At 38.4% G+C, this 23,668-nt stretch overlaps 1 protein-coding gene across 1 annotated transcript in view; it reads left to right on the top strand.

Annotated features, from left to right (window-relative positions):
- TRIO (trio Rho guanine nucleotide exchange factor) overlaps positions 1–23,668 on the top strand; it is a 264,384-nt gene that overhangs the window by 160,182 nt on the left and 80,534 nt on the right. The window contains exons 18-30 of the mRNA XM_075706194.1: positions 780–929; positions 2,326–2,440; positions 7,134–7,249; positions 10,498–10,620; positions 12,558–12,752; positions 12,864–12,979; positions 13,531–13,597; positions 14,377–14,486; positions 15,056–15,125; positions 15,571–15,660; positions 17,609–17,701; positions 19,757–19,868; positions 21,944–22,134. Coding sequence (XP_075562309.1) covers positions 780–929; positions 2,326–2,440; positions 7,134–7,249; positions 10,498–10,620; positions 12,558–12,752; positions 12,864–12,979; positions 13,531–13,597; positions 14,377–14,486; positions 15,056–15,125; positions 15,571–15,660; positions 17,609–17,701; positions 19,757–19,868; positions 21,944–22,134 — 1,548 coding nt within the window. The remainder of the gene's footprint in view (positions 1–779; positions 930–2,325; positions 2,441–7,133; positions 7,250–10,497; positions 10,621–12,557; positions 12,753–12,863; positions 12,980–13,530; positions 13,598–14,376; positions 14,487–15,055; positions 15,126–15,570; positions 15,661–17,608; positions 17,702–19,756; positions 19,869–21,943; positions 22,135–23,668) is intronic.

The following is a 23,668-nucleotide window of genomic DNA, read 5'->3' as shown; positions in this document are numbered from 1 at the left end:
TGTTTCTGGCCGTGGCAGTGGGGGTGAACTAGGAGATCTTTAAAGGTCCCTTCCAACCCAAACCATTCTATGATAAATGAGTAGTAGACAAATTGTACCAACTACTAAGAGACCACAGTGTAATTGGTCTGGCTACACTTGCTTCGATTAGCAAACTTCAAAGAAGGTACACTACCAAAGTGCAGTGGTTATTGGTGAGGACTCAAATCTTCATCTGCCTCTTCTGTCACTCTCCCTTTTAATCTTCCTCAGATTCTTATTTTTAATTGAGAAAAGTTTTGTAAAACATTTTCAAGACGAAACACACTGTACAAGTGCTTAGTTGGATTTTTGCTTGTGTCAAGAAGTTTTGCTTAAACCATAAACGAGTTACACAGAGGTTTTAATGGAAGTACTTCAGATCGCTAACTCTGGTTTTTGTGTGGCAGTCAGAAAAATCAGCTTCATCCTACTTGTCTGCAGAAGAGTTAGGGGGAAGGTTGGCAAGGTTGGCAAGGTTGCTTCCTCTGCAGTCATGTCTTAAACCCATCCTGCACTATGCGGTCACAGAGGCGGAGAAAGATGAGCAACTTTAGGGATTGCCTTCTGAGCAACTCCATGTAAGCAGGCCACTGCTTGCAAACCTACAGCCAAAGTTAATTGCCTTCTCTTAAGTCCCAGTCAAAACATGCCAGAAGCTAAGGTACAGAAGCTAAGGGGTAGATTGGTTTTCCTTTTTGTTGGCCTGAATTTGGAAGTTTTGTCTTACTGAATTATGTTTGATTCCTTCTTCCTGATAGGTGTGCAGTGTGCTGGAAAGCCTGGAGCAAGAATACAAGCGAGAAGAAGACTGGTGTGGGGGAGCAGACAAACTGGGTCCCAACTCTGAAACAGATCATGTTACTCCCATGATAAGCAAACACCTGGAACAGAAGGAGGCGTTCCTAAAGGTAGGGTTTGCTTTTTTTTTTGTGGTCTTCTGTGTCTTGGAAAGCATGCAGTCAAATGCTCACTCTTACAGTGCTGAAGTGTATGTGGAAAGCAGCCGTGCCATTCAAAGGCTACAGTCATGTCCCAGATTGCAAAGATTGGGAAATGGCACGTTAACTGCTTGTGACAGTGATTAGGAAAATACTGCCAAGTGCATGAAGTTGTAGCCAGTTTTATAAATATATTTCCTGTTGAACTTCAATAGATGTCAGGTCTCCCACTGTGACTGAAGAGGAATTGGGAATCACTGCTTTGAGCCACTGTCATTCTAAAGAATCCTTAAGGGCTGCTGCTTTGTAAGAGAAGTGACAGTCACATAGTGCCATTGCTGCCCGAGCATCAGAGCAGCTCTCAGATGTACTTGGACTACAGTAGAATACAGAAGGAAGAAATTGCTAGACAAGCATCTGGGAGTAGTTGGGTTTATGTAATAGTCTGCAGATAAATGAAAAGTTTTCATTCCAACTAATAACCTAGTGAAGAGGGTTATTGAGCATACTGAATAAATGTGTAATGGATGCTTGCAAAGCAGTGTAACTAACCCTCTAACCAAAGGCTTTTTCCAGCATCACCTTGATAGACATCAGAGTATAAAACTTAGTTTTATTAGTCTTTTTGTTCTCAGCTGGCATGTGAGTTTCCAGTCTTTGTGTTAAAACAAATTGAGAAATGACTTAGTGTCTCTGTTACTGGATCTAACTATGCCACCTTTATCTAACCTTTTAAAATAGCATTACATGTTCTGCTTATTAAAAATAAGGCAGCCAGCCCATATGTAGTACTTGGTGTACATTAAGATGAAGAAGGCAGCTGAGCTGAGTGTTGGCATCACAGTGGCAAGGACTGAAAGCTCTCAAGGCCTTGTCTTAGTATTTTAAGGTCATGTCTTAATATTTTGGCACTTTTGGTTTCACTTCGGTGGAGTGTTTACTTTTTGTTTAAAATAGTGGTGGATGTTTTTGAATATCCAGATGATTACATAGGCATATGCACTCTGTTTATGCAACAAGTAACTTCAAGTGGCACATGACACATACACAAAACAAACTTCTCTGTCAGCTCTGAGTCATGCTGAAAGCTCTAGAGCAGGTAATTGCTTTTCAGGATCTTCAGATAAAAAGTAATAACATTTTGTTTGGGTTTTTTTCTGCCAGATAAGTAAGGATTAACTGTTAATTGTTGGGAAAACTACTTTAGTGTTTGGGTTGGCTTACTTGTAGAAGGATTTAACAAACAATGCTTTTTAAAATTGGAGAGGGTGGGAAATGCACAAAAGCCGGATGAGGAAGGTCCTTCATCTCTTTCTGGATGTATATGTGTGCATCTTCAAAGAAAGTAATACCGCTGACTCTCTAGGCTTGCACACTGGCTCGGAGGAATGCTGATGTCTTCCTGAAATACCTGCACAGGAACAGCGTAAACATGCCAGGGATGGTGACACACATCAAAGCACCTGAACAACAAGTCAAAAGTAAGGGGTTTCTTGTTCTTTTTTTCTCCAAAGAACATGATCATCATGTGTTGTGGTGTGTTTGATGATGGGAGAGTTAAGCCTGCACAAGTGGAAAGGGTTCTGTCAGGCTTAACAGGAAATAATTAAAATTGCTCACACACTTTGAAGGAGCTGCCAGTCATCAAATTCTCTTATACCCAAATGAAGTTGCTTTGAATTTATTTATCTTCTGCTTACACTTAATCTTCTTTCAATTTGAGACTCAAATGTGCTGCTTTTGTTCAGAGAATGAGATAGTAAACTTCCACATGATAATGTTTGGTCTGAAGCCAAATGGGAGCTGATCACTGTAAGCTTACTCAGTGTGTTAGTGTGGTGCATTCTGTGAGTTCCTTGGGAGTGCCAGGGTGATATCAGATAATCCCTTGAATCATGGCCTTGGACCCTTCATATAGTTGAACCAGTATTAAGGAACTTCATGAAGTATAGGATAACTGACATCATGTTTAAATTACATGTGTAGATAGGTAGTAGCTGAGGTGAGGCAGGGAAGAAATAATACATGGGGCTTGGGTTTTGCTGGGATTAATTCAAGGTAGTGCAGCTTTAAGGTGTAACATGCATTGTGGGGAATCGAGTAGAGAGAGAAATCTGTAGGGCTTTCAGAGACAAAAGGACAGAAATTAACAGGGTATGCATAACTAATAGGTGAGGTAGGCAGAACAGAGATCAGACAGAGAGAGACTCTGAAATAAATACTGCATTTTAGTCATTTATTTGCCAGTTGTATTCTGCTTGATGCATTTTGAAGCTATGACTGAACACTCAGACCATGCTACAGACTCAAAACCAGAGAAGTCTAATTGTCTAATTAATTGCTGTTTGCAGCTACCCAAAGGGGAATTATGCAGAGGATGGAGCCAAACGCAGAGGAACACAGCGATAGGACCAGAGGAAAAAGTTGCAGCAAGGAAAATTCTGAATGGATATAAGGAGAAAGTGTTACAGCAAGAGTGAGAAAGCACTGAGTAGAGCAGGTAGCCCAGAGAGGTAGTGGAATTTCTGCCCTTGGGAATTCTTAAAACTCGGTTGAACAAGCCCCTGAAAAACTTCAAAGTTAGTCTTACTTTGAGGAGGAGATTGGAACAGATGGCCTCCAGAGGTCACTTCCACTCTAAATTATTTGATGACTCTATCAGAAAAGGACATGCTTCACTTTACTACAAGGGGAAAATAGTTTGTGTTAAACTTACCCATGTATCTGACAGTACTCAAATTGAAAATCTTCTTGTGTTGAATTTTTTGTGTTGGAAAGATAATAGGGTATTGGCCATACTTTTCACTCTAAGGAAATAATTGGGTTGTGGCAGTTGAAACTTTGAGCACATAGAGCTAAGACGAAGGATTGTTTTTCCTCTGTCCCCAAGGCATCAACATTTATAGAACTGTACAAGACAAAATCTCAACACAAATGCTGGCAGTATCAATAACTGAAGAAGTGTTGCTGACATTTGTCACTTAGCTCTTTCTCTTAGAAAACAAAGCAGAAGCAAGCAGGGAGTCGTAGCTACCATGCTTACTGAGTATAAGGAAAAAATGTTAGAGCTGTGTGTCAGAACTGTAGTACCTTGCATGTTCTGTGTACATTTAAAATCCTGGATGAATGATACATGTTTAAAAGGCAACAAAAATCCCCAAGCAGGAAAAAAAATAAGCTATGTGCTGTAATGCTTTTTCCCCATAAGCCATGTAATATATGCTTCTGAGAACTAAACATGGGTCAAGGTAAAAGTAGGAAGGACTCCTTCCTTTTGGGTGTCAGTGGTATGGTGGTAGCTGACCAAATGATATAAAAGTTCACTCTGATCTTCCTGTTCAAGTATGCATGTAAGGAAAAAAAATCTCTTTTTATTTCTTTTCTAAATAGATAGAGGGGGAAAAAAAAAACCAACAGAGTGTTTATTTCATTTTGGTGAAATAGAGGTTACATGTGTTCTGCTGGACCATTGCACACTCATACTGAGGTGTGGTGTATGGTTGCAACAGTGTGTCAGACTGTGATCAGTATATAGTATATAAATGAACAATTTAAAAACTTGGGTAATCCTTGAGTTTCTGCAGAACTGCTGTATGTTTTTCAGAAACCTCATTCAGTGGCATTACTTGATCGTTATTCCCAGCTGCAGATGATGATAACTAGAAAAGCAATACCTTAATCTAGGCCAAGTTTAGCTAAGCACATGCTTCATGGGAAACAGGATTCACAATGGTACTGAACTCTTGAGAGGTGTCCTTCTGTCCCTTCATACCAGTGTAAATAATTTTCGTGACCTGCAGTTAAAGAGTATCCAAATACTGTATCAGACACTGTGTCAAAGCTGAATTTCAGGAAAGAGCTGTGGCCTGAAATGATGCTGTGGCAGGTGGATTCAGTCGGTGACAATTGCTGTAAGCTCAGAAATGGAACATCTTCATCTTCACTTCCACTGCTAGTTTCACATGCTGCTTTGTTACCTCTGTCTCTGCTGTACGGGCTGCGACTGAACATAGTGCAGGAACTTGCCTAGTGGTGCTGATATTTTTAGATAGGTTGATAGAGAGTGCAGGATCCATAGAGACAGCTGGAAGCTCTCCGAGCCTGGAGAATAAGCTGGAAATTTAGGGAACAATCCGAACAAATGTTGGAATCAAAGAAAATAACAACAACAGGGACTGTAGTTCAGAAGGCTTGAGATGGAGCTGCTCATCCAAACCTAGTATTAAATGTTGATGTTCTATAACTTCCTTTGAGTATTTTATAGAAAATTTTTTCTCTTCCTTATCATTCCAAGAAATTAACGGCAGTAACACTAACAGTGCCCAGCCAAATGTCTCTCACTGGCTTGCCATCTGTATCATGTCCTGACAGGACAAATGCTGTTCCAATTAGCTAAATTCACCTTGCTTGCTCTTTGTCAGAACTACTTCACTTGCGTCAGTATCAAGATGTCTCTTTTTATATGGTGTGTTGAGTTGGGTGTATTGCATTGTATAATGATAGTCGTCCTTGTGTCTCCCCCCCCCGCAATCTGGCATATATTCTGAGCAAGTGTTTTGGAGGTGGCGTAAGGCAGAAATAAAACTGAGAAAGCAGGTGAGGCTCATAGCAGATCAGCTCATGGCTTGGCTAAGGGACAGATCGGTGGAGGCATATTTGAGGGTAGCCTACCCAGCAGGAAGAAAGCCTTGGCTCCAGTGACCAGATTCCAACCAAAAGCAAGTCCTGGGTGATCTCAGTGCTCTGTGGCAAGTGCAGTACAGTGCTTCCAAGCAGGAGGACGTTGGCAGCGATGCAGACAGGTTTCATAATCCTCAGGGAGTCTGTGATGAGCCGTTGTAATTGGTCCCAGATCACTGACAGAGAGAGATGCTTTTCCCCTCAGGCTCCCTTTATTTGAGCTTCTCTGTCAAACTGTTTCTTGGAGTTGTTAGCTTCTGGGATGTAAGGCATGGTGGACCTACACAGTGGGGCAGGGGAGTGCAGAGGCGTTAGGAGGCCTAGCACCTGAGAGCCTCCATTCATAATTATGAAAATAGCCAGCGTAGGTATAAGCAGAGAAGCAAGTAAAGCATTATTGTGAAGAATGAGCCTTTTTTGTAGTCTCTTCTGCTTCTGGTAGACCTCCCCTTGGGTTCTTTGCACTTCTGACAGAATCACCCGGCAGAGACGTCGGGTGTCCCCATTTCCATGTATTTCAGCCTGCCACCTGGGTTTGCAGTAGCTACAAAGTCTGGAAGGGCTGCTGCTCTGGAAGAAGCAGTGGGTAAAGTGAGCTTCAAGAAAATGCTAGGATTTCTTTGAAGAAAAAAACCAATAAACATTAAAGGAGCAGAGTTCAGATAAAATCTTCTGCATATCGTAAGCAGAAGGTCTTTGCCATCCAGGAAGAATTTGTAAGCCAGACACATGGAATTGCAGGTTAATGGTGGAATTTGGATGTGACTTCCCAATGGCAGACAGTTTTAGATACTCAGGAATGGAATAAGAAATCGTGGAGTTAATTATTTGATTACCTGGAAATTGTTCCAAGGCTCAATGAACACTCATATTTAAACAAGTCAGCTTACTCAATTATACTGCTGTTGGTTGTAATTTTTTTTTTTTAAGGGGAATTACAAACTTAGTAATTTTGTGTATTTTTTTTATTACTTGGGTTTCTGTACATTTAATATCTGCTTATGTTGCATTTGTTCTTGTAGTGACCTAAGGCTGTGTATTTGCCCATATGTATTAAATTATTAAAATATTTTATAGGAGACTGGTACATTCAGAAAAGTTGGTTTTTATTATTATTATTAATATGAGATGTTAAGCATGTTGTGATTACTTGTGCATGCTCGTTCTTTCTGAGGAAACCCCATCAAGAACCACCTTTATCAGACTACAATTTCAATTCTCTTATAAACAGTGGAAGTCCCCATATGAAAAGTATTTGCGAGATGAAAGGTGTTACTAGTACATTTTAGTTGCATCTCTAGTTTCTTTAACCAACATTCTGTAAATAATAATGAAACAGGAACACTGTGTTTCATGAATATCAGGAAAAAGAGTAAAACAAAGAGTAAGTGTATGGTAAATTCTACAATATAAAGTACTTTATTCTGCTGATTTTAATATGATATTTCAAAATTGGTTGTCATAACCTCTGTGAAACTATTTTCATTTCTTCAGATATCTTGAATGAACTCTTCCAGAGGGAGAATCGTGTGCTGCATTATTGGACCATGCGTAAAAGACGTCTTGATCAATGCCAACAGTACGTGGTGTTTGAAAGAAGTGCCAAACAGGTGAGGGTTTTATATAAAAATCCTCTTCAGTGTGATCGAGGTTTGACATACGCTGACTTGTCCCACAATAACAAATTTGCCATTGACTGCAATATTTCAAATGGCTGAAAGATCAATGATTAAAATACAAAGTAAGTTAAATTATTTGCTTTTCCTTAATACAGAACAATTAAATCTGTTGAGGCAGGGTGTCTTTACTGCTGTAACTTAAGGGTAGTGTTTTATTTCTGCCACTTGATCTGGTACTGGTGAATCTCATTTCTGCAAGCTCGTGTTTGACAAATTGTTACGCTTGCTAACTTTCACACACACTTGATTTGGCCAGGAAGATAACAAGCAGCAACATTTTTTCTCTGATGTTGGGGGGAAAAAACATTAATTAAGTTGATTGGCAGTTTTAGAAAACTGACAAGTTGGCCAACTCATTAAACAATAACTGAATGACTTTGGAAAGTTTTTGCAATTCTGCATGTACTTGGTTTCATGGTTTCTTGCATGGTAGATTCTCCTCTCTGTATTTTGTTGAATTTATCAGTCTGGAAAGAATTCTTAGGTAACTACCACACACACAAAAAAAATCCACTTCACTAATCAAAACACAAGCCATAAAAATAAATAGGGAGTTCCAAGGCAGAATTAGTAACTGGAATGATCTGCAGTGGTTTCTTACTACTTTTTTTTTTTAACTGGATATAGGACAAAGAAAGGAAGCTATCTGTTCCTGTTCTGCAGAACAGGACACAATGCTTGTAGTGTGAAATATAGTTAGATATACTTTAATGAACTCAAAACCCTAATTTTTTCTTTCTTTCTGACAGCCGATATAGACAGAGGCTTAAATACTAGTGGTCTGTTTTGATCTCTTGAAAGATTTCTAATGTCTGTCTTTCATGTTTTCACAAAAAAAGTAACGCAAGATAAATCTTGGAGTGAAGTTAAAGATTAATACCTCTTTAAACGACCACCACCACCCCTTCCCTGCCCCCCATCCCACTTTTGAATAACTTTAACTCCAGCCTCTGCCAAGCACATGACTGACTTGCTTTTGTATAGAGATTACTGACTAATAGTCAAACGCTGGAGATAAAGATCTGTCAGCATTTTCATTGTAAATCCCATTTTTCAGCAATCACCAGTTCAGTGCTCCCAAACCGTATTGGACTCCACACTGATTAGCTGGAAAATGGAAATATTGCGGTCTTCATTTAGATTTTTGTTTGGAAGAACCCATTCTTTGTACTTTCAGAACTTGATGCCCTGCTATGGGAGCAGATACCATAGTGGTTTGTGAGGAAAATGGTAGACTCTCAAATCATTCCAGAGTTAAGGGCTCACCTGGTCACTAAATTGATTTCTCCAGTTCCTTGTATGGTGATACATGTCTCCAACATACAATTCTGATCCTCACATGAAATGAGAGCTGATCTAAACTGTAGGAATTAACATCTAGATGAATTTCTGTCATGTCATGGCTCTAGAGAGCTGTCAAAAAGTTATGAAAGGGCAACATTTGGGGAGGGGAAGTTTTTTTGTTTATTATTCATTCCAACATTGTGTAATAAACCCACCAAAAAAAGGTGGAGGTTAAAAAGTTAAAAATGAGAAGTATCAAAATAAATGTTGTTTGCAGTATCAGTGATAGCTATGCTGCTTGTCCATATCAGTCTTCACTTGCAAAGGTTGACATTAGAATGACAAGGGGCATCGTACAGATGGTTGGTTGAAATGTCCCTTTTCTTGACACTAGTCCCAGAGTTGTTGGTTTGATTCCATCAGCGGCGCTTGAAAAGTACAGGCCCATCTCATCAGGCTTGCATCCGCACTAGTATGTGACTAGGTAAATGGCATCCTCACATTCGCATTCAGTGTTGAATTTTGAAGCCTTTCTACTCACTTCAGTTTTTGTACCAAGAGGCAAAAGCATCCTAAGTGGAAGGAAGAGAATTAACTTTGTTCAGTTACAGCCTTGATGATCTTAAATTGTTGGTGGAATTACAATACAGATGATGCCTTTTCTGATTCAGTGTAAAGTTATGTTCTTGAAAAATACGTATCTACTGTCCACCAAGATAAAACTTTTCCTGTTCTTGGTAATGTGGATAGGTAAAAGGGTAAACAAAGTATGAGAGAGAAAAGGAAGAATGAGGACCCGCTAGCAATCTACTACTTTCTCTCTTGGGGTGTTAAATTTTTGTCTAGTGCTGTATATATTTACTGAAGACACAGAAGGTACACACGCATTTAGTAACAAGGAAATTCTAAGCAAGCTGTATTAAACTCTTTGAACATCTGATACTTTGTAGAACCAAAAAGTTTCTATGTTCATGTGCCTCTGCATGCTGCTGTAGTAGCCTGTATTAAGAGCTGCAAAACAGCTTGATAATGGCAGTCTTCAGTTACTTTTTTTTTTTTTTTTTTTTACTGTTATGCGGCAGTTTGAGAGGACTCTTTTTTTTTTCCAGCAGCCAGAGAGTAGGATTCCTCGCAAATACTGAATTGTGCTTAAAAGGGCAACAAATATTAACATGGGTAGAACATAGATAATAACCTGGATCAACCTGGTTCATAATAGTGAGAGAGTAAGGTACCAGGATGTGGAATGGAAACAATTTTAGATTGCCGTTCTTAGTTCTTGTCTTTTACTACCTATGCGTACATTTGTTGGTTTAACTGATACATCTCACCCATTCCTCCTCTGCTACAGGTTTAATTTCTAGGAGTATGTGTAACTACAGACCATACTTTGTGAGGCTGGAATACATGTCAACTAAAGAGTGAAATGATAGTTAAATCTTACACGCTTGGAAAGTTTAGCCTCCACATTTGGCAGTCTTTTTAAACTTTTTAAAAGTTGGAAAATGCATATTTCTGAGTACAGCTGTCCTGCGTTACACCAAAAAAGTGATTTTTGCTCAACTGGGGAGTATACTAACAAAACCGTAGTCAGTTAGAACCTTTTAATAGTGGACTGCTATAGTCTTGTAGTAGTGGACTTCCCTGAAGTATTTGGATTCATGTGTCAGTTGTTTTTCTTTAATTCTTTAAGCATTGCTTCATAGACTAAGTGAATTATTTCAGAGTTACAAACTGTTTGATATTGTAGAGGTATTAGATGACTGCCACGAGTGACAAAGAATAAAATTTGCCGTGGCCAATCTGTGTTTGTGAAATACTGATTACAGATGGTTTCTATTGGCAAAAGCATGTTGCCTTCTCTCTTAATTTTCCTTCATTATTGCTTTATTTAGGCTCTAGAATGGATTCATGACAATGGAGAGTTTTATTTATCCACGCATACTTCCACTGGCTCCAGTATCCAGCACACTCAGGAGTTGTTAAAAGAACATGAAGAATTTCAGATCACAGCAAAGGTAAAGTAAATACATAAAATGATGCAAGATACAAAAAACCACAAAACAACCCAAATTCCCCTCCCCCCCTCCTCCCCCCCAAAAAAACCCCAAGGATGTGTCCATCAAGATTTGTTTACTTGCAGTGGCTTTTTCTCTGTATTTCTGCTGGGAATAGAATAAACCAAAAGATAATCAGAAGATAATCACTGTTATGGGAGCTCCATCAGCCCTATGTGTAGTTGATTTCTTATGATGGAATTGTAGGGAGATAGCTTAAAAATGTTTTTAAAAATACCTACAAACCTTGCAGGGCCTTTGATTTCCACTTTTATATCCTCACATCTGGATTACTGTGTATGCGTTTAGGATATAAAATACAACAAGGCATATTATTATTCAGCTGTGATTTAATTAGGAGATAGTAGAAAAATTAAAGCTTTACTTGTTAGGTTACTCATTTTATTGAAGTATTCTGTGATTCTGCTGTAACTTCTTGAGCCACGGCAGTGTTATGTTACTCTGCATCTCTGGAGGTCTATACAGAGATGTGGATCTCGCTTGTAAGGCTTGAAAGTTTTCGCATGTGAAAGACAGGCAACTAGCGTGTGACTGAAGTACCTGAGCTTACGTAAACTTGTCTGTGTTTCGTTTTGTCACTTGTTCAAACTGTCACCTATTTCCACATCTTGGCTCTCCAAATTTCATAGAGAAATAATAGAGGCCAAGGAAGTAAGCAAGTGGTCATTTGTCTGAAGGACCACCTCAGAAGAGAAGAGACTTGGAGATGGAGTTGGTCATGGGACATGTGAGGAGGGAGAAAAGAGAATCCAGAAATAACAGAGATCACTTTTGCTTTTCAAACCTGTATTTTCTTTCTTCTGAGTTTTTTAGTCCACCCTTTGTTCTGCTGGATCCCTTCCAGCGCGCAGAGCACCGCTGCCCCCCTTGTTTCCTCTGTCAGTCAACGCGTGACGTGGGTACCCCTTTTGAAAGGATGTTGTTAGTGCCACTCCCTTGGCGTTTCGCTACCTGTTGGGAGGATGTATTAGCCCTTGCTAATTCCATAGTGAAAAGAAATGCTCGGATGAGGGACTGTTAGGAAAGAAAAAGAATAACAAATTTACAAAAAAAAAAAAAAAAAAAGGCAAACTGTTGATTTTCCAACTGACATTAAGAAGTCAAGTTCTTATGGACTGTTTTGCTTAACTCCCTTGTACCAAGGGCCCTGACAGTACAGTTTACACTGACATGGTATCAGAGAGAGAGAGAGAGAGAGGTGGAGGTCTAAACTCATCCATTGTGGATGAGTTATGATTTATATGAAAGAAAGTGCATAGTCTTAGGCAGCTTGTTAATGGGGAAGAGCACTTAATTACAGGTGGTGGTGGTGGTGGCTGCTACTTGTTTTCTTAGATTCTCTCAAACAACTGTGTAACAACATAACATAATATAAAAAAAGATCTAAAGAATATAGTCTTAATCCCTTAAAGTGTAAAGCGTATAACAAGAAGTTACCTCCATCTCAACATTTCAGTGATGTCTAAAGGAGGTAAATTCTTGAGACTGTGGGCCAGGTCCAATACCGGTGCTTTGCTGGTAATGAACAAAATATCCTCTTTAGCATCAAAACCCTGTTGTATTGATATGAGGAGAATACCCATGCTCTTTAAAGCTTGTCTAGGAGAATTTAATGTCTGGGTTACATATGGAGCACACTTTTGAAAGAAAAATAAACAACCTGCTTCTAGTCATGTAATAATAAAACCCAAGGAAACCTATATTCATCTTGTGCTATTTTTAAGAAAAAGGTATCTGTTTAAAGGAGTTCTGGGAAGAGAGAGGAGGAAGCTAGCTCCTTTGGCTTCTCCAGCTGCACTTAGTAGCAGGTTAAGCAAAATTACTACCTTCATGACAGGTAGAGCTAGTAACTGTTTGATATTTTCCTGTTTTCGTAGCAAACCAAAGAGAGGGTGAAGTTGTTGATACAGCTGGCTGATGGCTTTTGTGAAAAAGGGCATGCTCATGCAACAGAGATTAAAAAATGTGTCACAGCAGTGGATAAGAGGTACAGAGACTTTTCCCTGCGCATGGAGAAATACAGGACCTCTTTAGAGAAAGCTCTGGGTATTTCCTCCGATTCCAATAAATCGGTAAGAGAAATTTGAGTGTGATGACAGACAAACAAGCTTTGCTTGCATTTGATTTCGCTATCGTTTTCTTCTGTCTCCTTCCTTAATCAATTCTTCCTTTCTTTAATAAAGAGCAAAAGCTTGCAGCTGGATATAATCCCAGCCAGTGTCCCTGGGTCAGAGGTGAAACTGCGCGATGCTGCTCATGAGCTTAACGAAGAAAAACGAAAGTCTGCCCGCAGGAAAGAGTAATAAATTTATTTATTTTTAATCAATGAGAATGCATAAATCAATTCTGATAATGAAACAACTGTCATGGCTTGTCTGGAAGCTTAGAAATTGGATAAATGGTAAAAAGAGAGCAATATTACTCAACAACTCCTATTGCCTTTTATTCACATACTTGTTCTCGCAGATAGTTCTAGCATGTCAGAATCTTAAACTTTCAAAACTAGGTTAGACTTGTTTTAACATGCTTTTTTTCTTTTTAGAAATAATGTGAAATAAATGTGTAAGGGGAGGAGGGAGGACGGTAGTTAAATGACTGTAGCAAGTGAAAAGCATTTGAGGAAAAATTCCATCTCCTTCCCCATTTCTTTTTGCACTGGTTAATAATGGAGGGATGTTACCTCTTACGTTTCCTTCATCTGTTGTCTCTCTTCACATATCAGTTCTCAGATTTTTCTTGCAGCAGTGGAAAAAGCAAAAGCTGATGAGGAGAAAGATGTATTCTGGTTATTATGCATTCATAATGATCTAACAGACTGAGATTTGATTATTCTTTCTGTTGTCATCTAAGGTTCATTATGGCTGAGCTAATTCAGACAGAAAAGGCTTACGTAAGAGACCTCCGGGAATGCATGGATGTAAGTTTTCTTTTTTTCACTAATCTTTGAAGACAGGATTCAATCCGTTGTTTCCTGTTTCTTTCTGGTTTTAGCAGCTGAGCATGATTGGTTTGCAGTCATAGGACCAAATTGAGTATCTTTCTGCTATTAAGAAGAAAATTAGAATTACATCTGATAACAGCCACTTCGGAATTCATCCTATATGTTTTGCTTTCATCAGTACCGAGTTTCAGCATTTGCTCTTTTCCCAATTCATAAATGTGTGGGGTTTTTTGTTTTAGAGAGGGGAGGGAAAAAGGAGGGGTTTACTTTATTTGCTTTGCTAGCAATAGAGAAGAGCTTGTGTTAATTCTCTTGTTATCTGTATCACATGTTCTGCTACTAGCTGACTTTTTGAATAGAAATTCAGAGAGATTCCATGGAAAAGTGCCCAGTAATTGTTACGCTGAAGCAAGTAATGTTCAGTGTTAGCTACTGCACAAAGCATGAACTTCTAGACTGCAGACATGACCTTGATAAGGAATATCCTGAAGCATTAGAGGTTGTCAACAAGACTGTGCATTTTAAATGATGAAGTCTCAGGGACTATGTTAAATTGTCAGTTTTAGAACCTGGGTTTTACTGTCAAAATCACAAGGTATATTTGATACAACAGGTACTGTCACAACTGGAGATGATGATGACGATGATGCGTGATCTTTCCCCGATTTTTCTCCAGGAATGCATGCTTACAGATACCTGGGTGCTTCTGTTCAGAGTTTATCATGACTTTCATGTGCCTTTTTTGTTCTGGGCAGACATATCTATGGGAAATGACAAGTGGAGTTGAGGAGATCCCACCTGGTATTGTAAACAAAGAACACATTATCTTTGGAAACATGCAGGAAATCTATGAGTTCCACAATAAGTGAGTAACTTATCTTCCATTTCCATATTAGTGTTAAATCCAAATGATGACCTGAGGGATTTCCTAGTGAAAATATTGTGCATATAAATAATGGATGCTTTTCCATAAAAAATCTAAAGGATTTCTTGTCTCATTGCTCAGTTGTTTCGGTTGTTGCTTTTTGCAACCAGGTAGGTACACCATTAGAAACTGTCTTTGTCAGTCTTGGACACCTTTCGGCTTTTAAGAAATTATTGGATACGTTAAAAATTTTTCTTTAAACAGTAGGAAACCTTGATGGAGAACAACAGCAGTTATTAAATTTGTGTAATCTTATGTGTTAAATGTATGTCTGCTGGATCAATTTCTGATCTTCACATCAGAATTTGTATTGAATTAGATTTTATATTAGTTCTGTTATCACACATTTTTATCCATTCCTATTATCTTTATCTCTTTAACTCATGCTGTTGGTATGAATTACAGCAAGTTTTCTAACCACCTTTATTTGCAGACAATAGATCAATATCAGCTTCTCTAATGAAAATGTTTCATGTGCCTTATACTGTTTGTTTCTTTTCTACCCATAGTATATTCCTCAAGGAGCTGGAAAAATATGAACAGTTACCAGAAGACGTTGGACACTGCTTCGTTACATGGGTAATGAAGTCAGACTTATGTTTAGAAGTAACAAGGGAGATAGGAAGCATGAAGGGATATATTCTTGCTCTCAGGTCCCTTTTAAATTTGTAAAATTTGTAAAAGTACCTTTACCTTCTCCTTGGGGAGAAAAAATGAAGGCCCTGCTGTCAGATGCCAATACTTAGCTGCTCTTGAAGTTATGCAATTTGCCTAAACCTGTGTTCACATTTGGTTTGGTATCTTTGTCTTAGCTATGAATAATCTACTTTTGCATACATTGCTATTTTTTTCAGTCTTACTCACCTGATTATTTTCTTATGCTGCTGGTTTGAATGGGAGAAAATTCTGTACGGTTTAATTTCTTGAGAGAGAAGATACGCTCTTTGATAACTGTGTAAAAACTTCTTGAGACAGAAATTATGCTCTCTGATAACCTGTGTAAATTTGCTTTTTTGTTCTGCAGGCAGACAAATTCCAAATGTATGTTACTTACTGTAAAAATAAGCCAGATTCTACCCAGCTGATACTAGAACATGCAGGAGCATACTTTGATGTAAGTACTTTGTGTCCATCTTTAAAAGTATGCCTTGGCAGTTTGAGTCATGTACTTGCAGTTATGCGGAGTGCCTGATTTCTTAAGACAATGCAAGTTTCCTGGTACTAATGCTGCGTTTTAGTGTCAGCTTAAGAAAATCAATCATATATCTCACATGGTTAACTTATATTGCTCAGCTGGTCTTATAAAGCTGTCAAATCAAATGTAAAAAGTCGCTGTCATATCAGAGCAGTTCAGAACTGGAAGCAGGTTCAGGCAGTAACGGCTAAGACATGAATCTTCAGCTCTCACAAGCACATTCTGCAAATCTTAGCATTTTCATGTGCTTAGTTTGCATTGTATGTAATAAAGATGGAAATCTTTGTTAAATTTGTTGGAGCACCTTTAAATTGTAATTGAATGTAGTGGTAATTCAGTTGACTGGCACTGTTCTGAGCTGCTAAACCACCGCTCATTTAGATTCTAGGTTACTTGGTCTACATGTAATACTCTGCTTAAGAAAAGACCAAAAGGTAGCAGCTGTTTGAGGTTTTAGGGAACTGCACTAGCTGGGGAATTTTGGCCACACTGAAGGACTTTGTGGATATGCTGGGGTGCTTTGGTTGAACGTCTAGTTACAGATGATTCAATTACAGTGCTCTCTACACCTTTTTATTTCCTGCTCCACTGTGCTGAGCTACCAGCTGTGTAGTGACACCACAAATTTTTTTGGAATTTTTTTGTAGAAGTAGAGGGAAGGACATAATAAAAACCAACCAAACAAAAAATCCTTGAAGCTCTTGAGGTTAATTTCAAAAGTCTATCACTGAGAAGATGGGGATTCTAAAAATTGTAAGGTAAAGCCTTTCTGTGAAGCCTCTGTTAAGTTTTCAGTGCTTGAAGAAGAGCAGATAAGCTACAGGAAATCGGGCAGATATGACAAAAAAATTCAAATAAAATTTAATAAACACTATTTTAAAAAAGAAAAAAGGGCTCTGATAAAACTATATTAGAAATGTGTTCTTGCCACCTCCGCCTTTGAACCCTCTGTTTTAACCAGTCTATCCAGAGCTTTCCATCCCCTAATCCACCTGAAGTAGATTAGAAGCGTGAAGACCTAATTCTGTGCACAGGTAACTTCAGGAGCTTCCGTTGTCCACCACTGGACCATGTGAAAATGTCATGTGTATCCCATCTTGGGAATTTCTGATACTGTAATCATGGTTAGAAAGCACACAGCTGCAGTGCGTAACTTGCTGTTTGAAATTGTGTGGCTAAAACATATCCAATGCTGTGATAAATGGCAAGCACTGGCTGTGAAGTTCAACCATGATCAGCACTTGAAATCTGTAATTATCCCATCTAATTATTATCTAATTCTGCGTTCCTTCTTTAGCTTTGTGGAGGTTATACTTTTTTTGTTTGTAAGTGGCTGTTTGCTTTTTAAGGGTTTGGTAACCGCTTTCCTTCAGTTAGGCAATGGTACTTCGTGCTCCCCCTTGTGGGGGAAAACGCTTTCTGTGACTATTAACAGCTGAACTGGCAGGGGATGCTGAGAAACCTCCACCTCAGCCTTCCTGTGATAGTCCTGGCTGTTCCCTGGAACACTGAAGTTGGGTTTATTTTCTCTCTTGCGAGTAACAAAAGAAATACAGATTTTAATTTTTTAAAAATGCGTTGCCACATGTTCGATATCCCTAATTGTTGCTATTTGTATTTAGGTTTGTTGAAATGCTTCACAGGTACCCTTGGAGGTAATAATCTTTTGTTTATCCAAAGTGAGCAGGCAGATGCACAACATAACCATTTGCTGTGGCTGGAATATCTTGTCATCCCGTCTTTTTTTTTATTTCTCCTTGCTAAAATAGAATTTGTGGTTAACATGTATTTATTGCATAGCTCACAGAGCAGCCTATATCTGAGTGTTGGTGCTCATGGTCCTCAAACATTTGTGTTTTTCATGTAGGAGATACAACAACGACATGGGCTGGCCAACTCTATCTCCTCTTACCTTATCAAACCTGTCCAAAGGATAACAAAATATCAGCTTCTTTTAAAGGTCAGTATTAGTTCAAAGTTCTTCATCCAATTCTGCTGTTCTTAAGAAGGCGAAGCTCTTGCTGAAATCAGGAGGGCTTTTTTTACTGTGCACTCTGAGACTACAGTGTCCTGGGCAGTCTCAAATATCGCTGTGATATTTTTTAGGAGACAGCTGAAAATGAAAGAAGGCATAAATAAGCATCATTTTGTCCAGATTCCTGTAAATCAAAAAAGATACCTCTCTACTAATATTTACTTAGAAAATGTAATTTGCATTTCCAAAGTAAAAAAAGTCATTCATGGCTATATAGGCAGGGGCATTTTTGTAATGGTTTCTGCAACAAATTTTGGCAAGCCATTAGCTATGTTTATGGTATTAAGTACTGTAAAATACATAAATTTTAATATGTTTATTTGTATATATGAAAAACTAATATTAAATATCTATAAAATATATAAATATATATGTGTATATATACACACACACTGAGTACCTGTAGAGCTGTTGCACAAACAGTTCTTACTTGTAATGCTGACTGGAAATGGCAAGTAAATAGCAGCTGTTAAAATAAACAAAACTGTTGGAAAGCTGTAGTTAGAGATTTCACTCAGTGGACAGATGTCTTGTTGACTGAGCAGCAGTGTTCTTGAACTGTGCACAGGGTTTCTGTTAGGTGGCGTTGCTTATTTTGTAATAGCTGCCTACAAAAGCACTGTAACTGATCTGTCTCCCCTTTCTACTTGAGAACTGCAGTGCCTGATTGTTTTTAAAATTTCTGAAAAACATTGCAGGCTATTTCAGGTCAAGCTGGATAGAAAGAAGTCAGTCATCTTTAACTGAAACATACTGTCTGTTCTTCCCTTGCAAAAAGGTGCAACTTGATTAAGTTATAACTTACAGAAATACTCTAGGCTGTGCTGTTTCAGAAATCTTGCAGTATTGAGTCCATTATTGAAGTGATGGGATAGATCAGTTTTGCCAGTCCCTGCAGAGCCAGATGGCTTTGCTGCATAGTAAAGATGGAGAGCCCAAAACTTGAATGATAGCTGAAACATTTTACAGTTCTAGAAGTTCTGCTTATTTTTCCAAATGGTATTGAAACTGCTCACCTTCTGTGCCTCCTGGAGGATATTTAGTTACACTCACTTTTCTGCAAAATTTAAGTGTGATGATGTAGTGTTTTTCTGTGATGGCAGTATTTGCAGTTAAATAAAAATAGTGTAATGATGGTAATAGTAGGCATCACCTGGCTTTCTCTTTAAAAAGGAAAAGGGCATTTAACCCAAGGGAATGAATTAAGTGGGTCTTTTGAATAATGACACATAATATACCCTTTTGGTTACGTAAGCTACATCTTACCTGATACTGTTAAAATGGCTCAAAGTATGTGAGGAAATTTGAATATCAGCTCAGGCGTTGTTATGTTAATATCTGTGGGATGTTAAATGGGCATGGAACTGCATCACCCTAAATTCCACTAAAACATTTCAGCATATTCCATTCTCTAACTTCTGTCCATTAGTTAATGCTTGTTTGTATTCAAACGTTTTGTCTGTAGGACGCTTTTAACTGTGTGAACACAGAATAGAGTAATTCATTGAATACTTGAAATGAAACAATGTAAATCCTCTTATCAGCAGTAGTACAGAGCAGGTCTTTGGTGCAGTGGAGCAAAGATTGACATGGAGCGGGGGGCAGTCCTTTTGTGCTGTCCTGCTTTCCACCATCTCCATGACTTGGCAGCTGCGTTGTTCTGGGCATTAATGTAGCACTGCATCTGATAACCATGTCTGTTATTATCAGAAAAAATGTTGTCCCTAATATAAATTTTAAAGATTTCTTACTAAGCAGATGATCTCGTTTAAATTAGAGGTGGTTAACTGAAAGCTTGGGCTTGAAGAACAAATCATGATAAATACAAAGTATGCTGTCATATCATTGGCAGAAGAAGTTCAAAAAGATTTTTTCATGCCAAAAATGATTCTTTGCTTGTTAGAAGTAGTATTTGGTTGTCTATGGCATTAGTGTAGAAACACATGATAGAGAATACTCATGTCTGCTCACCTTTTGCAGGAGCTGCTCACGTGCTGTGAAGAAGGTAAAGGTGAGATTAAGGATGGCCTGGAGGTGATGCTTAGTGTGCCAAAGCGAGCCAATGATGCCATGCACCTCAGCATGCTGGAAGGTAGGATTCAAACTGGCTTTCTGATTCAGTTGTATGCTGTAGATTAACTCTGCTTAATAACTTTTTATATTACTATATGTTGAGAAGATCTGAAGAATGGGAATGTTTTCTTATCTCTGGGTTTGCATTTCATGTGCCTTTTATTTGGAGGTATATAAAGTGCAAACTTAATTAGGAAAATGAATTGTGACAGACAACTGGTACAGTTTTGTTAATTTTTTTAAATGTTCTTTCATCCTGATCTATAGCTCTGCCACTGCAGATTTGAAAAATATGTAGGCTAACAAAGTTTTCCACTACTCACCTAAAATGTAATAGATGAATGGTCAAATACAATAGCTTCGGCTACATTTCCCAACCAGTATCCTTGGCTTCTTTATATGAGGAGCATAAGCATATTAGAGGTGGTTTTACTGATTTATGTATCAAATAATTGTCTCCACGAAGTTTGTCGTTTTCACATCTGTTTGCTGCCTGTTCCATAACAGACTTCTTGTTGAAATGAAATGTCTATTCTGGCAGTAAAATGTCAGCATAAGCCAATTTAGCCTGAGCCTTAGCCAGAATAGCATAATCATGTTCATGGCAGACAGTTGAGGTTGGATGTAATTGTTTCTGTGTGCTTAGAACAACTTTCTGCCAAAATCTGTTTTGTAATTGACACGTTATCATGCATGATGGTGCCATCATACATTTAGTAATAAAGGTGTTTTTCTTTGGCATTTAAATTTTTTGAGATAAAAGCAGAGCCGCCTTACCTTGCAGCTGCTGAATAAAGACTTATAAGTGCTTTTAGTCAATACTCCTTTTCCTCCTCTGTGCCTTCTAGTAGTAAAATGGAGCTTGTCATGGAATTTCCAGTATCGTGCAAGTTACTATAAAACTCATCTTGGTTTCCCATGTGATCCTTGATCATGTGAATGCTCAGAATCACCTTTCTTCCCTGATTTCAAACAACAGCAATGTTGGTCAGTTTGCAGGATCAGTTCCAAATGCTTTATTCAGGAGATGGTGTTAGTGTAAATGCTGACCAGCATTGGAAATAATCTCTTAACACTAGGAATGCAACTCTGGAGAATATCCTAATCTTTTGCATAAGTTGGTTTTATAACAAATCATGTGTGTATTGTTGAGTTATCCCATGTTAGACAAATATAGTGAGTGAGCACATTTCCTCTTTATGTCTCTGGAGGATTTTGAATGAACATCCTGATGCAACTTGCCTCTGATGCTCTCCATACTGTTGCTCTGTTTAGAACAGTGAGAACTTGTTTTCTTGAGAAGGATGGTGCTCTTCTGTTCAGAGAATATTGGCAAGCAGTATGTATTTAAAATGCAGTTTAATACCACTCAGAAGAGTATGGCAGACTAATTTCTGTCGTCCTGCAAGTCTAAAGTTGTGTATTAAACTGGGAGAACATTGTACCACTACAATGGATAAAACTGGTGATATTCTCAATCTTCATCTTTACATTATGTGTCAAGATAAGTAATCTAGTTGCTACTTCTTTATTGTAGATCAGTGCTGGAGTGACTCAATGGCAGGCTGATCACGTGGCAACGGCACCAAGCTGCCATCTTTTTTCATCCCCTATTGGAGCATGTTTGCGTGCTCCTTGCATACATGGTAGAGAAGGTGTACCACCAGAAAAGGTGGCATTTGGGAGCTTGCCGATGTCGGAACAACCTGATGTGCTCTCTGTGTCTTTGCAAATTGTTCACTTTCTACAGTGGCAGAAAGCTTATAAGAGAAGTCATTTTCATCACGGAAGAGGTTACCAGAAGCTGACAGAGAGAAATCTGTCATTTGTTGAAATACTGCCAGAAGAGTTGATAACCTTAACAGTTGGATCTCTAAATTTAGACATAGACGTGAGCTACAGTTACATTTAGAATATTGCAATATTGAAATCAAGTCTTGTTTTTAGTATTGCTTCCTTGGAATCCCATCTTTTGCAAGCTGTACTTTGGGGAAAAAAAAAAATCAGATTGCTTAATAAACAGAAGCTGTGCTTTTTAATTTCCTCGTATTATCAACTTTTCATGGTGAACCTTTCCTCTCCCTGGGTTTTTAGGCTTTGATGAAAATATAGAATCTCAGGGAGAGCTCATCCTTCAAGAATCCTTCCAAGTATGGGACCCCAAAACTCTAATTCGAAAGGGAAGAGAGAGGCACCTTTTCCTTTTTGAGATGTCCTTGGTTTTCAGTAAAGAAGTAAAGGACTCCAGCGGAAGGAGCAAGTACATTTACAAGAGTAAACTGTTCGTAAGTATGGGAGAACAAGTGATCATATTTAGAAAACTGTCTAAATTAGGCTGTGACTAAGCTCAGATGATTTAAATGTGCCTGAAGAACAACTATTATAGTGCACTGAAAGAACAGCCTTAGAATGTGTAGACTGAATCTAAGTTTCCTGCTTTGTCATGCTTCTGAGGAGAAAGAGTAGGCTGAAAGCAACTACTGAAGGCTACGTGTCAATCTTTGTGTGTCAGGACAAAGGAAAATCAAGATTGGGCTGGACTGATTTTGTTTTAATTGTGTGTGATTGTTGGTTCTTTAAGGCTCATTTGTGTAAAGCAGAAGGATGGAAGGAGTTGACAAGCTGCCTTCATCTTGCTTGTTTACTATTGCTGTTGTAGTAATATCCATGTTAAGGGTTCATTTTGGTGGATATTCTAAACGTACTGATCTGGAAAGGCAAGAACTCCTTGTTATGGAAAACTTCACTCCAGAATGTCTGCTGAGACTAGAAGCCTTACAACATTATTTTGTAAATAAAATGATAGCTTTTATGGTCTACTGAAAGGTTGTAAAGATGGAAATGTTTATCTCCCCATCTAAAAAAAAAAAAAAAACCAAAAACAAACAAACAAAAAAAAAACCCAAAAATCCATTCTTGCTTTCCCCATCTGTAGTATGTATACTTTACAAAATGTGACCCTGGAATTCATAGCCTTCCCCTCCTGTCTCACTGGATGACTTGGGTGAGAGTAGTATTCACGCTCCATAAATTTAGGTAGCCAAGGGAGAGGACAGTCTCCCATGGCTTGCTCTGCATCTGTCTGTCGGAGGCAGGATTAGCTTTTCTACTAGACTAGTTTAGAACAAGTACTTGAAATTACTTCTCAGAATCATGCTCTAAAATACGTTATTCTTCTGTTGATCCTATTGGGATATATGACTAAGTCTAGATGGTATAAATACTGAGCCTCTTCTCCCTGCTTCAGCTCCTTTTCCTTCGTTCTTTTCCCCTTCTCACCTCTGTGTCCAAACTGGTAAAGCACGTTGGTTCAAAACCCCTCTTTTTTTCCTTATCTTACTTTGCATATTGTGTCACTTCATTTCCAACACTTGTTCTCCTTCCTGATACAAAGTAGCTAGCAGGTAAGCAGCTGCAGCTGTTTTGTTGATCTCAAGAACTTGAAATACAAAAACTTCTGGTGTACTGGAGGGTAACAGCAACTGCCAAGGTATTACATGGGAGGGGAGACAGAGCTGAAAAATGGGTCCCATAAGCTTGTCATGTCAGTTCCTCTGGCAATAATTTAGTAATAGTCTTGGGTCCTAGAGAAGTTGCTGGAAGTCTTGGAAGACTCTCATTGTGCCTCATTTTTAAAATACAAGCATATCTTTTTGTCTTCATATTCTGTTTGGCAAAATACCCTGTAGTGCAGCTTACTATTATAGCAATTCTTACAGTTTGATCTTTAGAAAAGGCATTCATACAGATGTTGAAAGCATGTGTATTGATTTGAGCTAAAGATCTTTTTTGCATGTTATCCTGTCTCCTGCTTCTGGA

Source organism: Pelecanus crispus, chromosome 2, assembly GCF_030463565.1.
Source record: "Pelecanus crispus isolate bPelCri1 chromosome 2, bPelCri1.pri, whole genome shotgun sequence".
NCBI lineage: Eukaryota > Metazoa > Chordata > Aves > Pelecaniformes > Pelecanidae > Pelecanus > Pelecanus crispus.
This window is presented reverse-complemented; position numbering and strand designations above follow the sequence as displayed.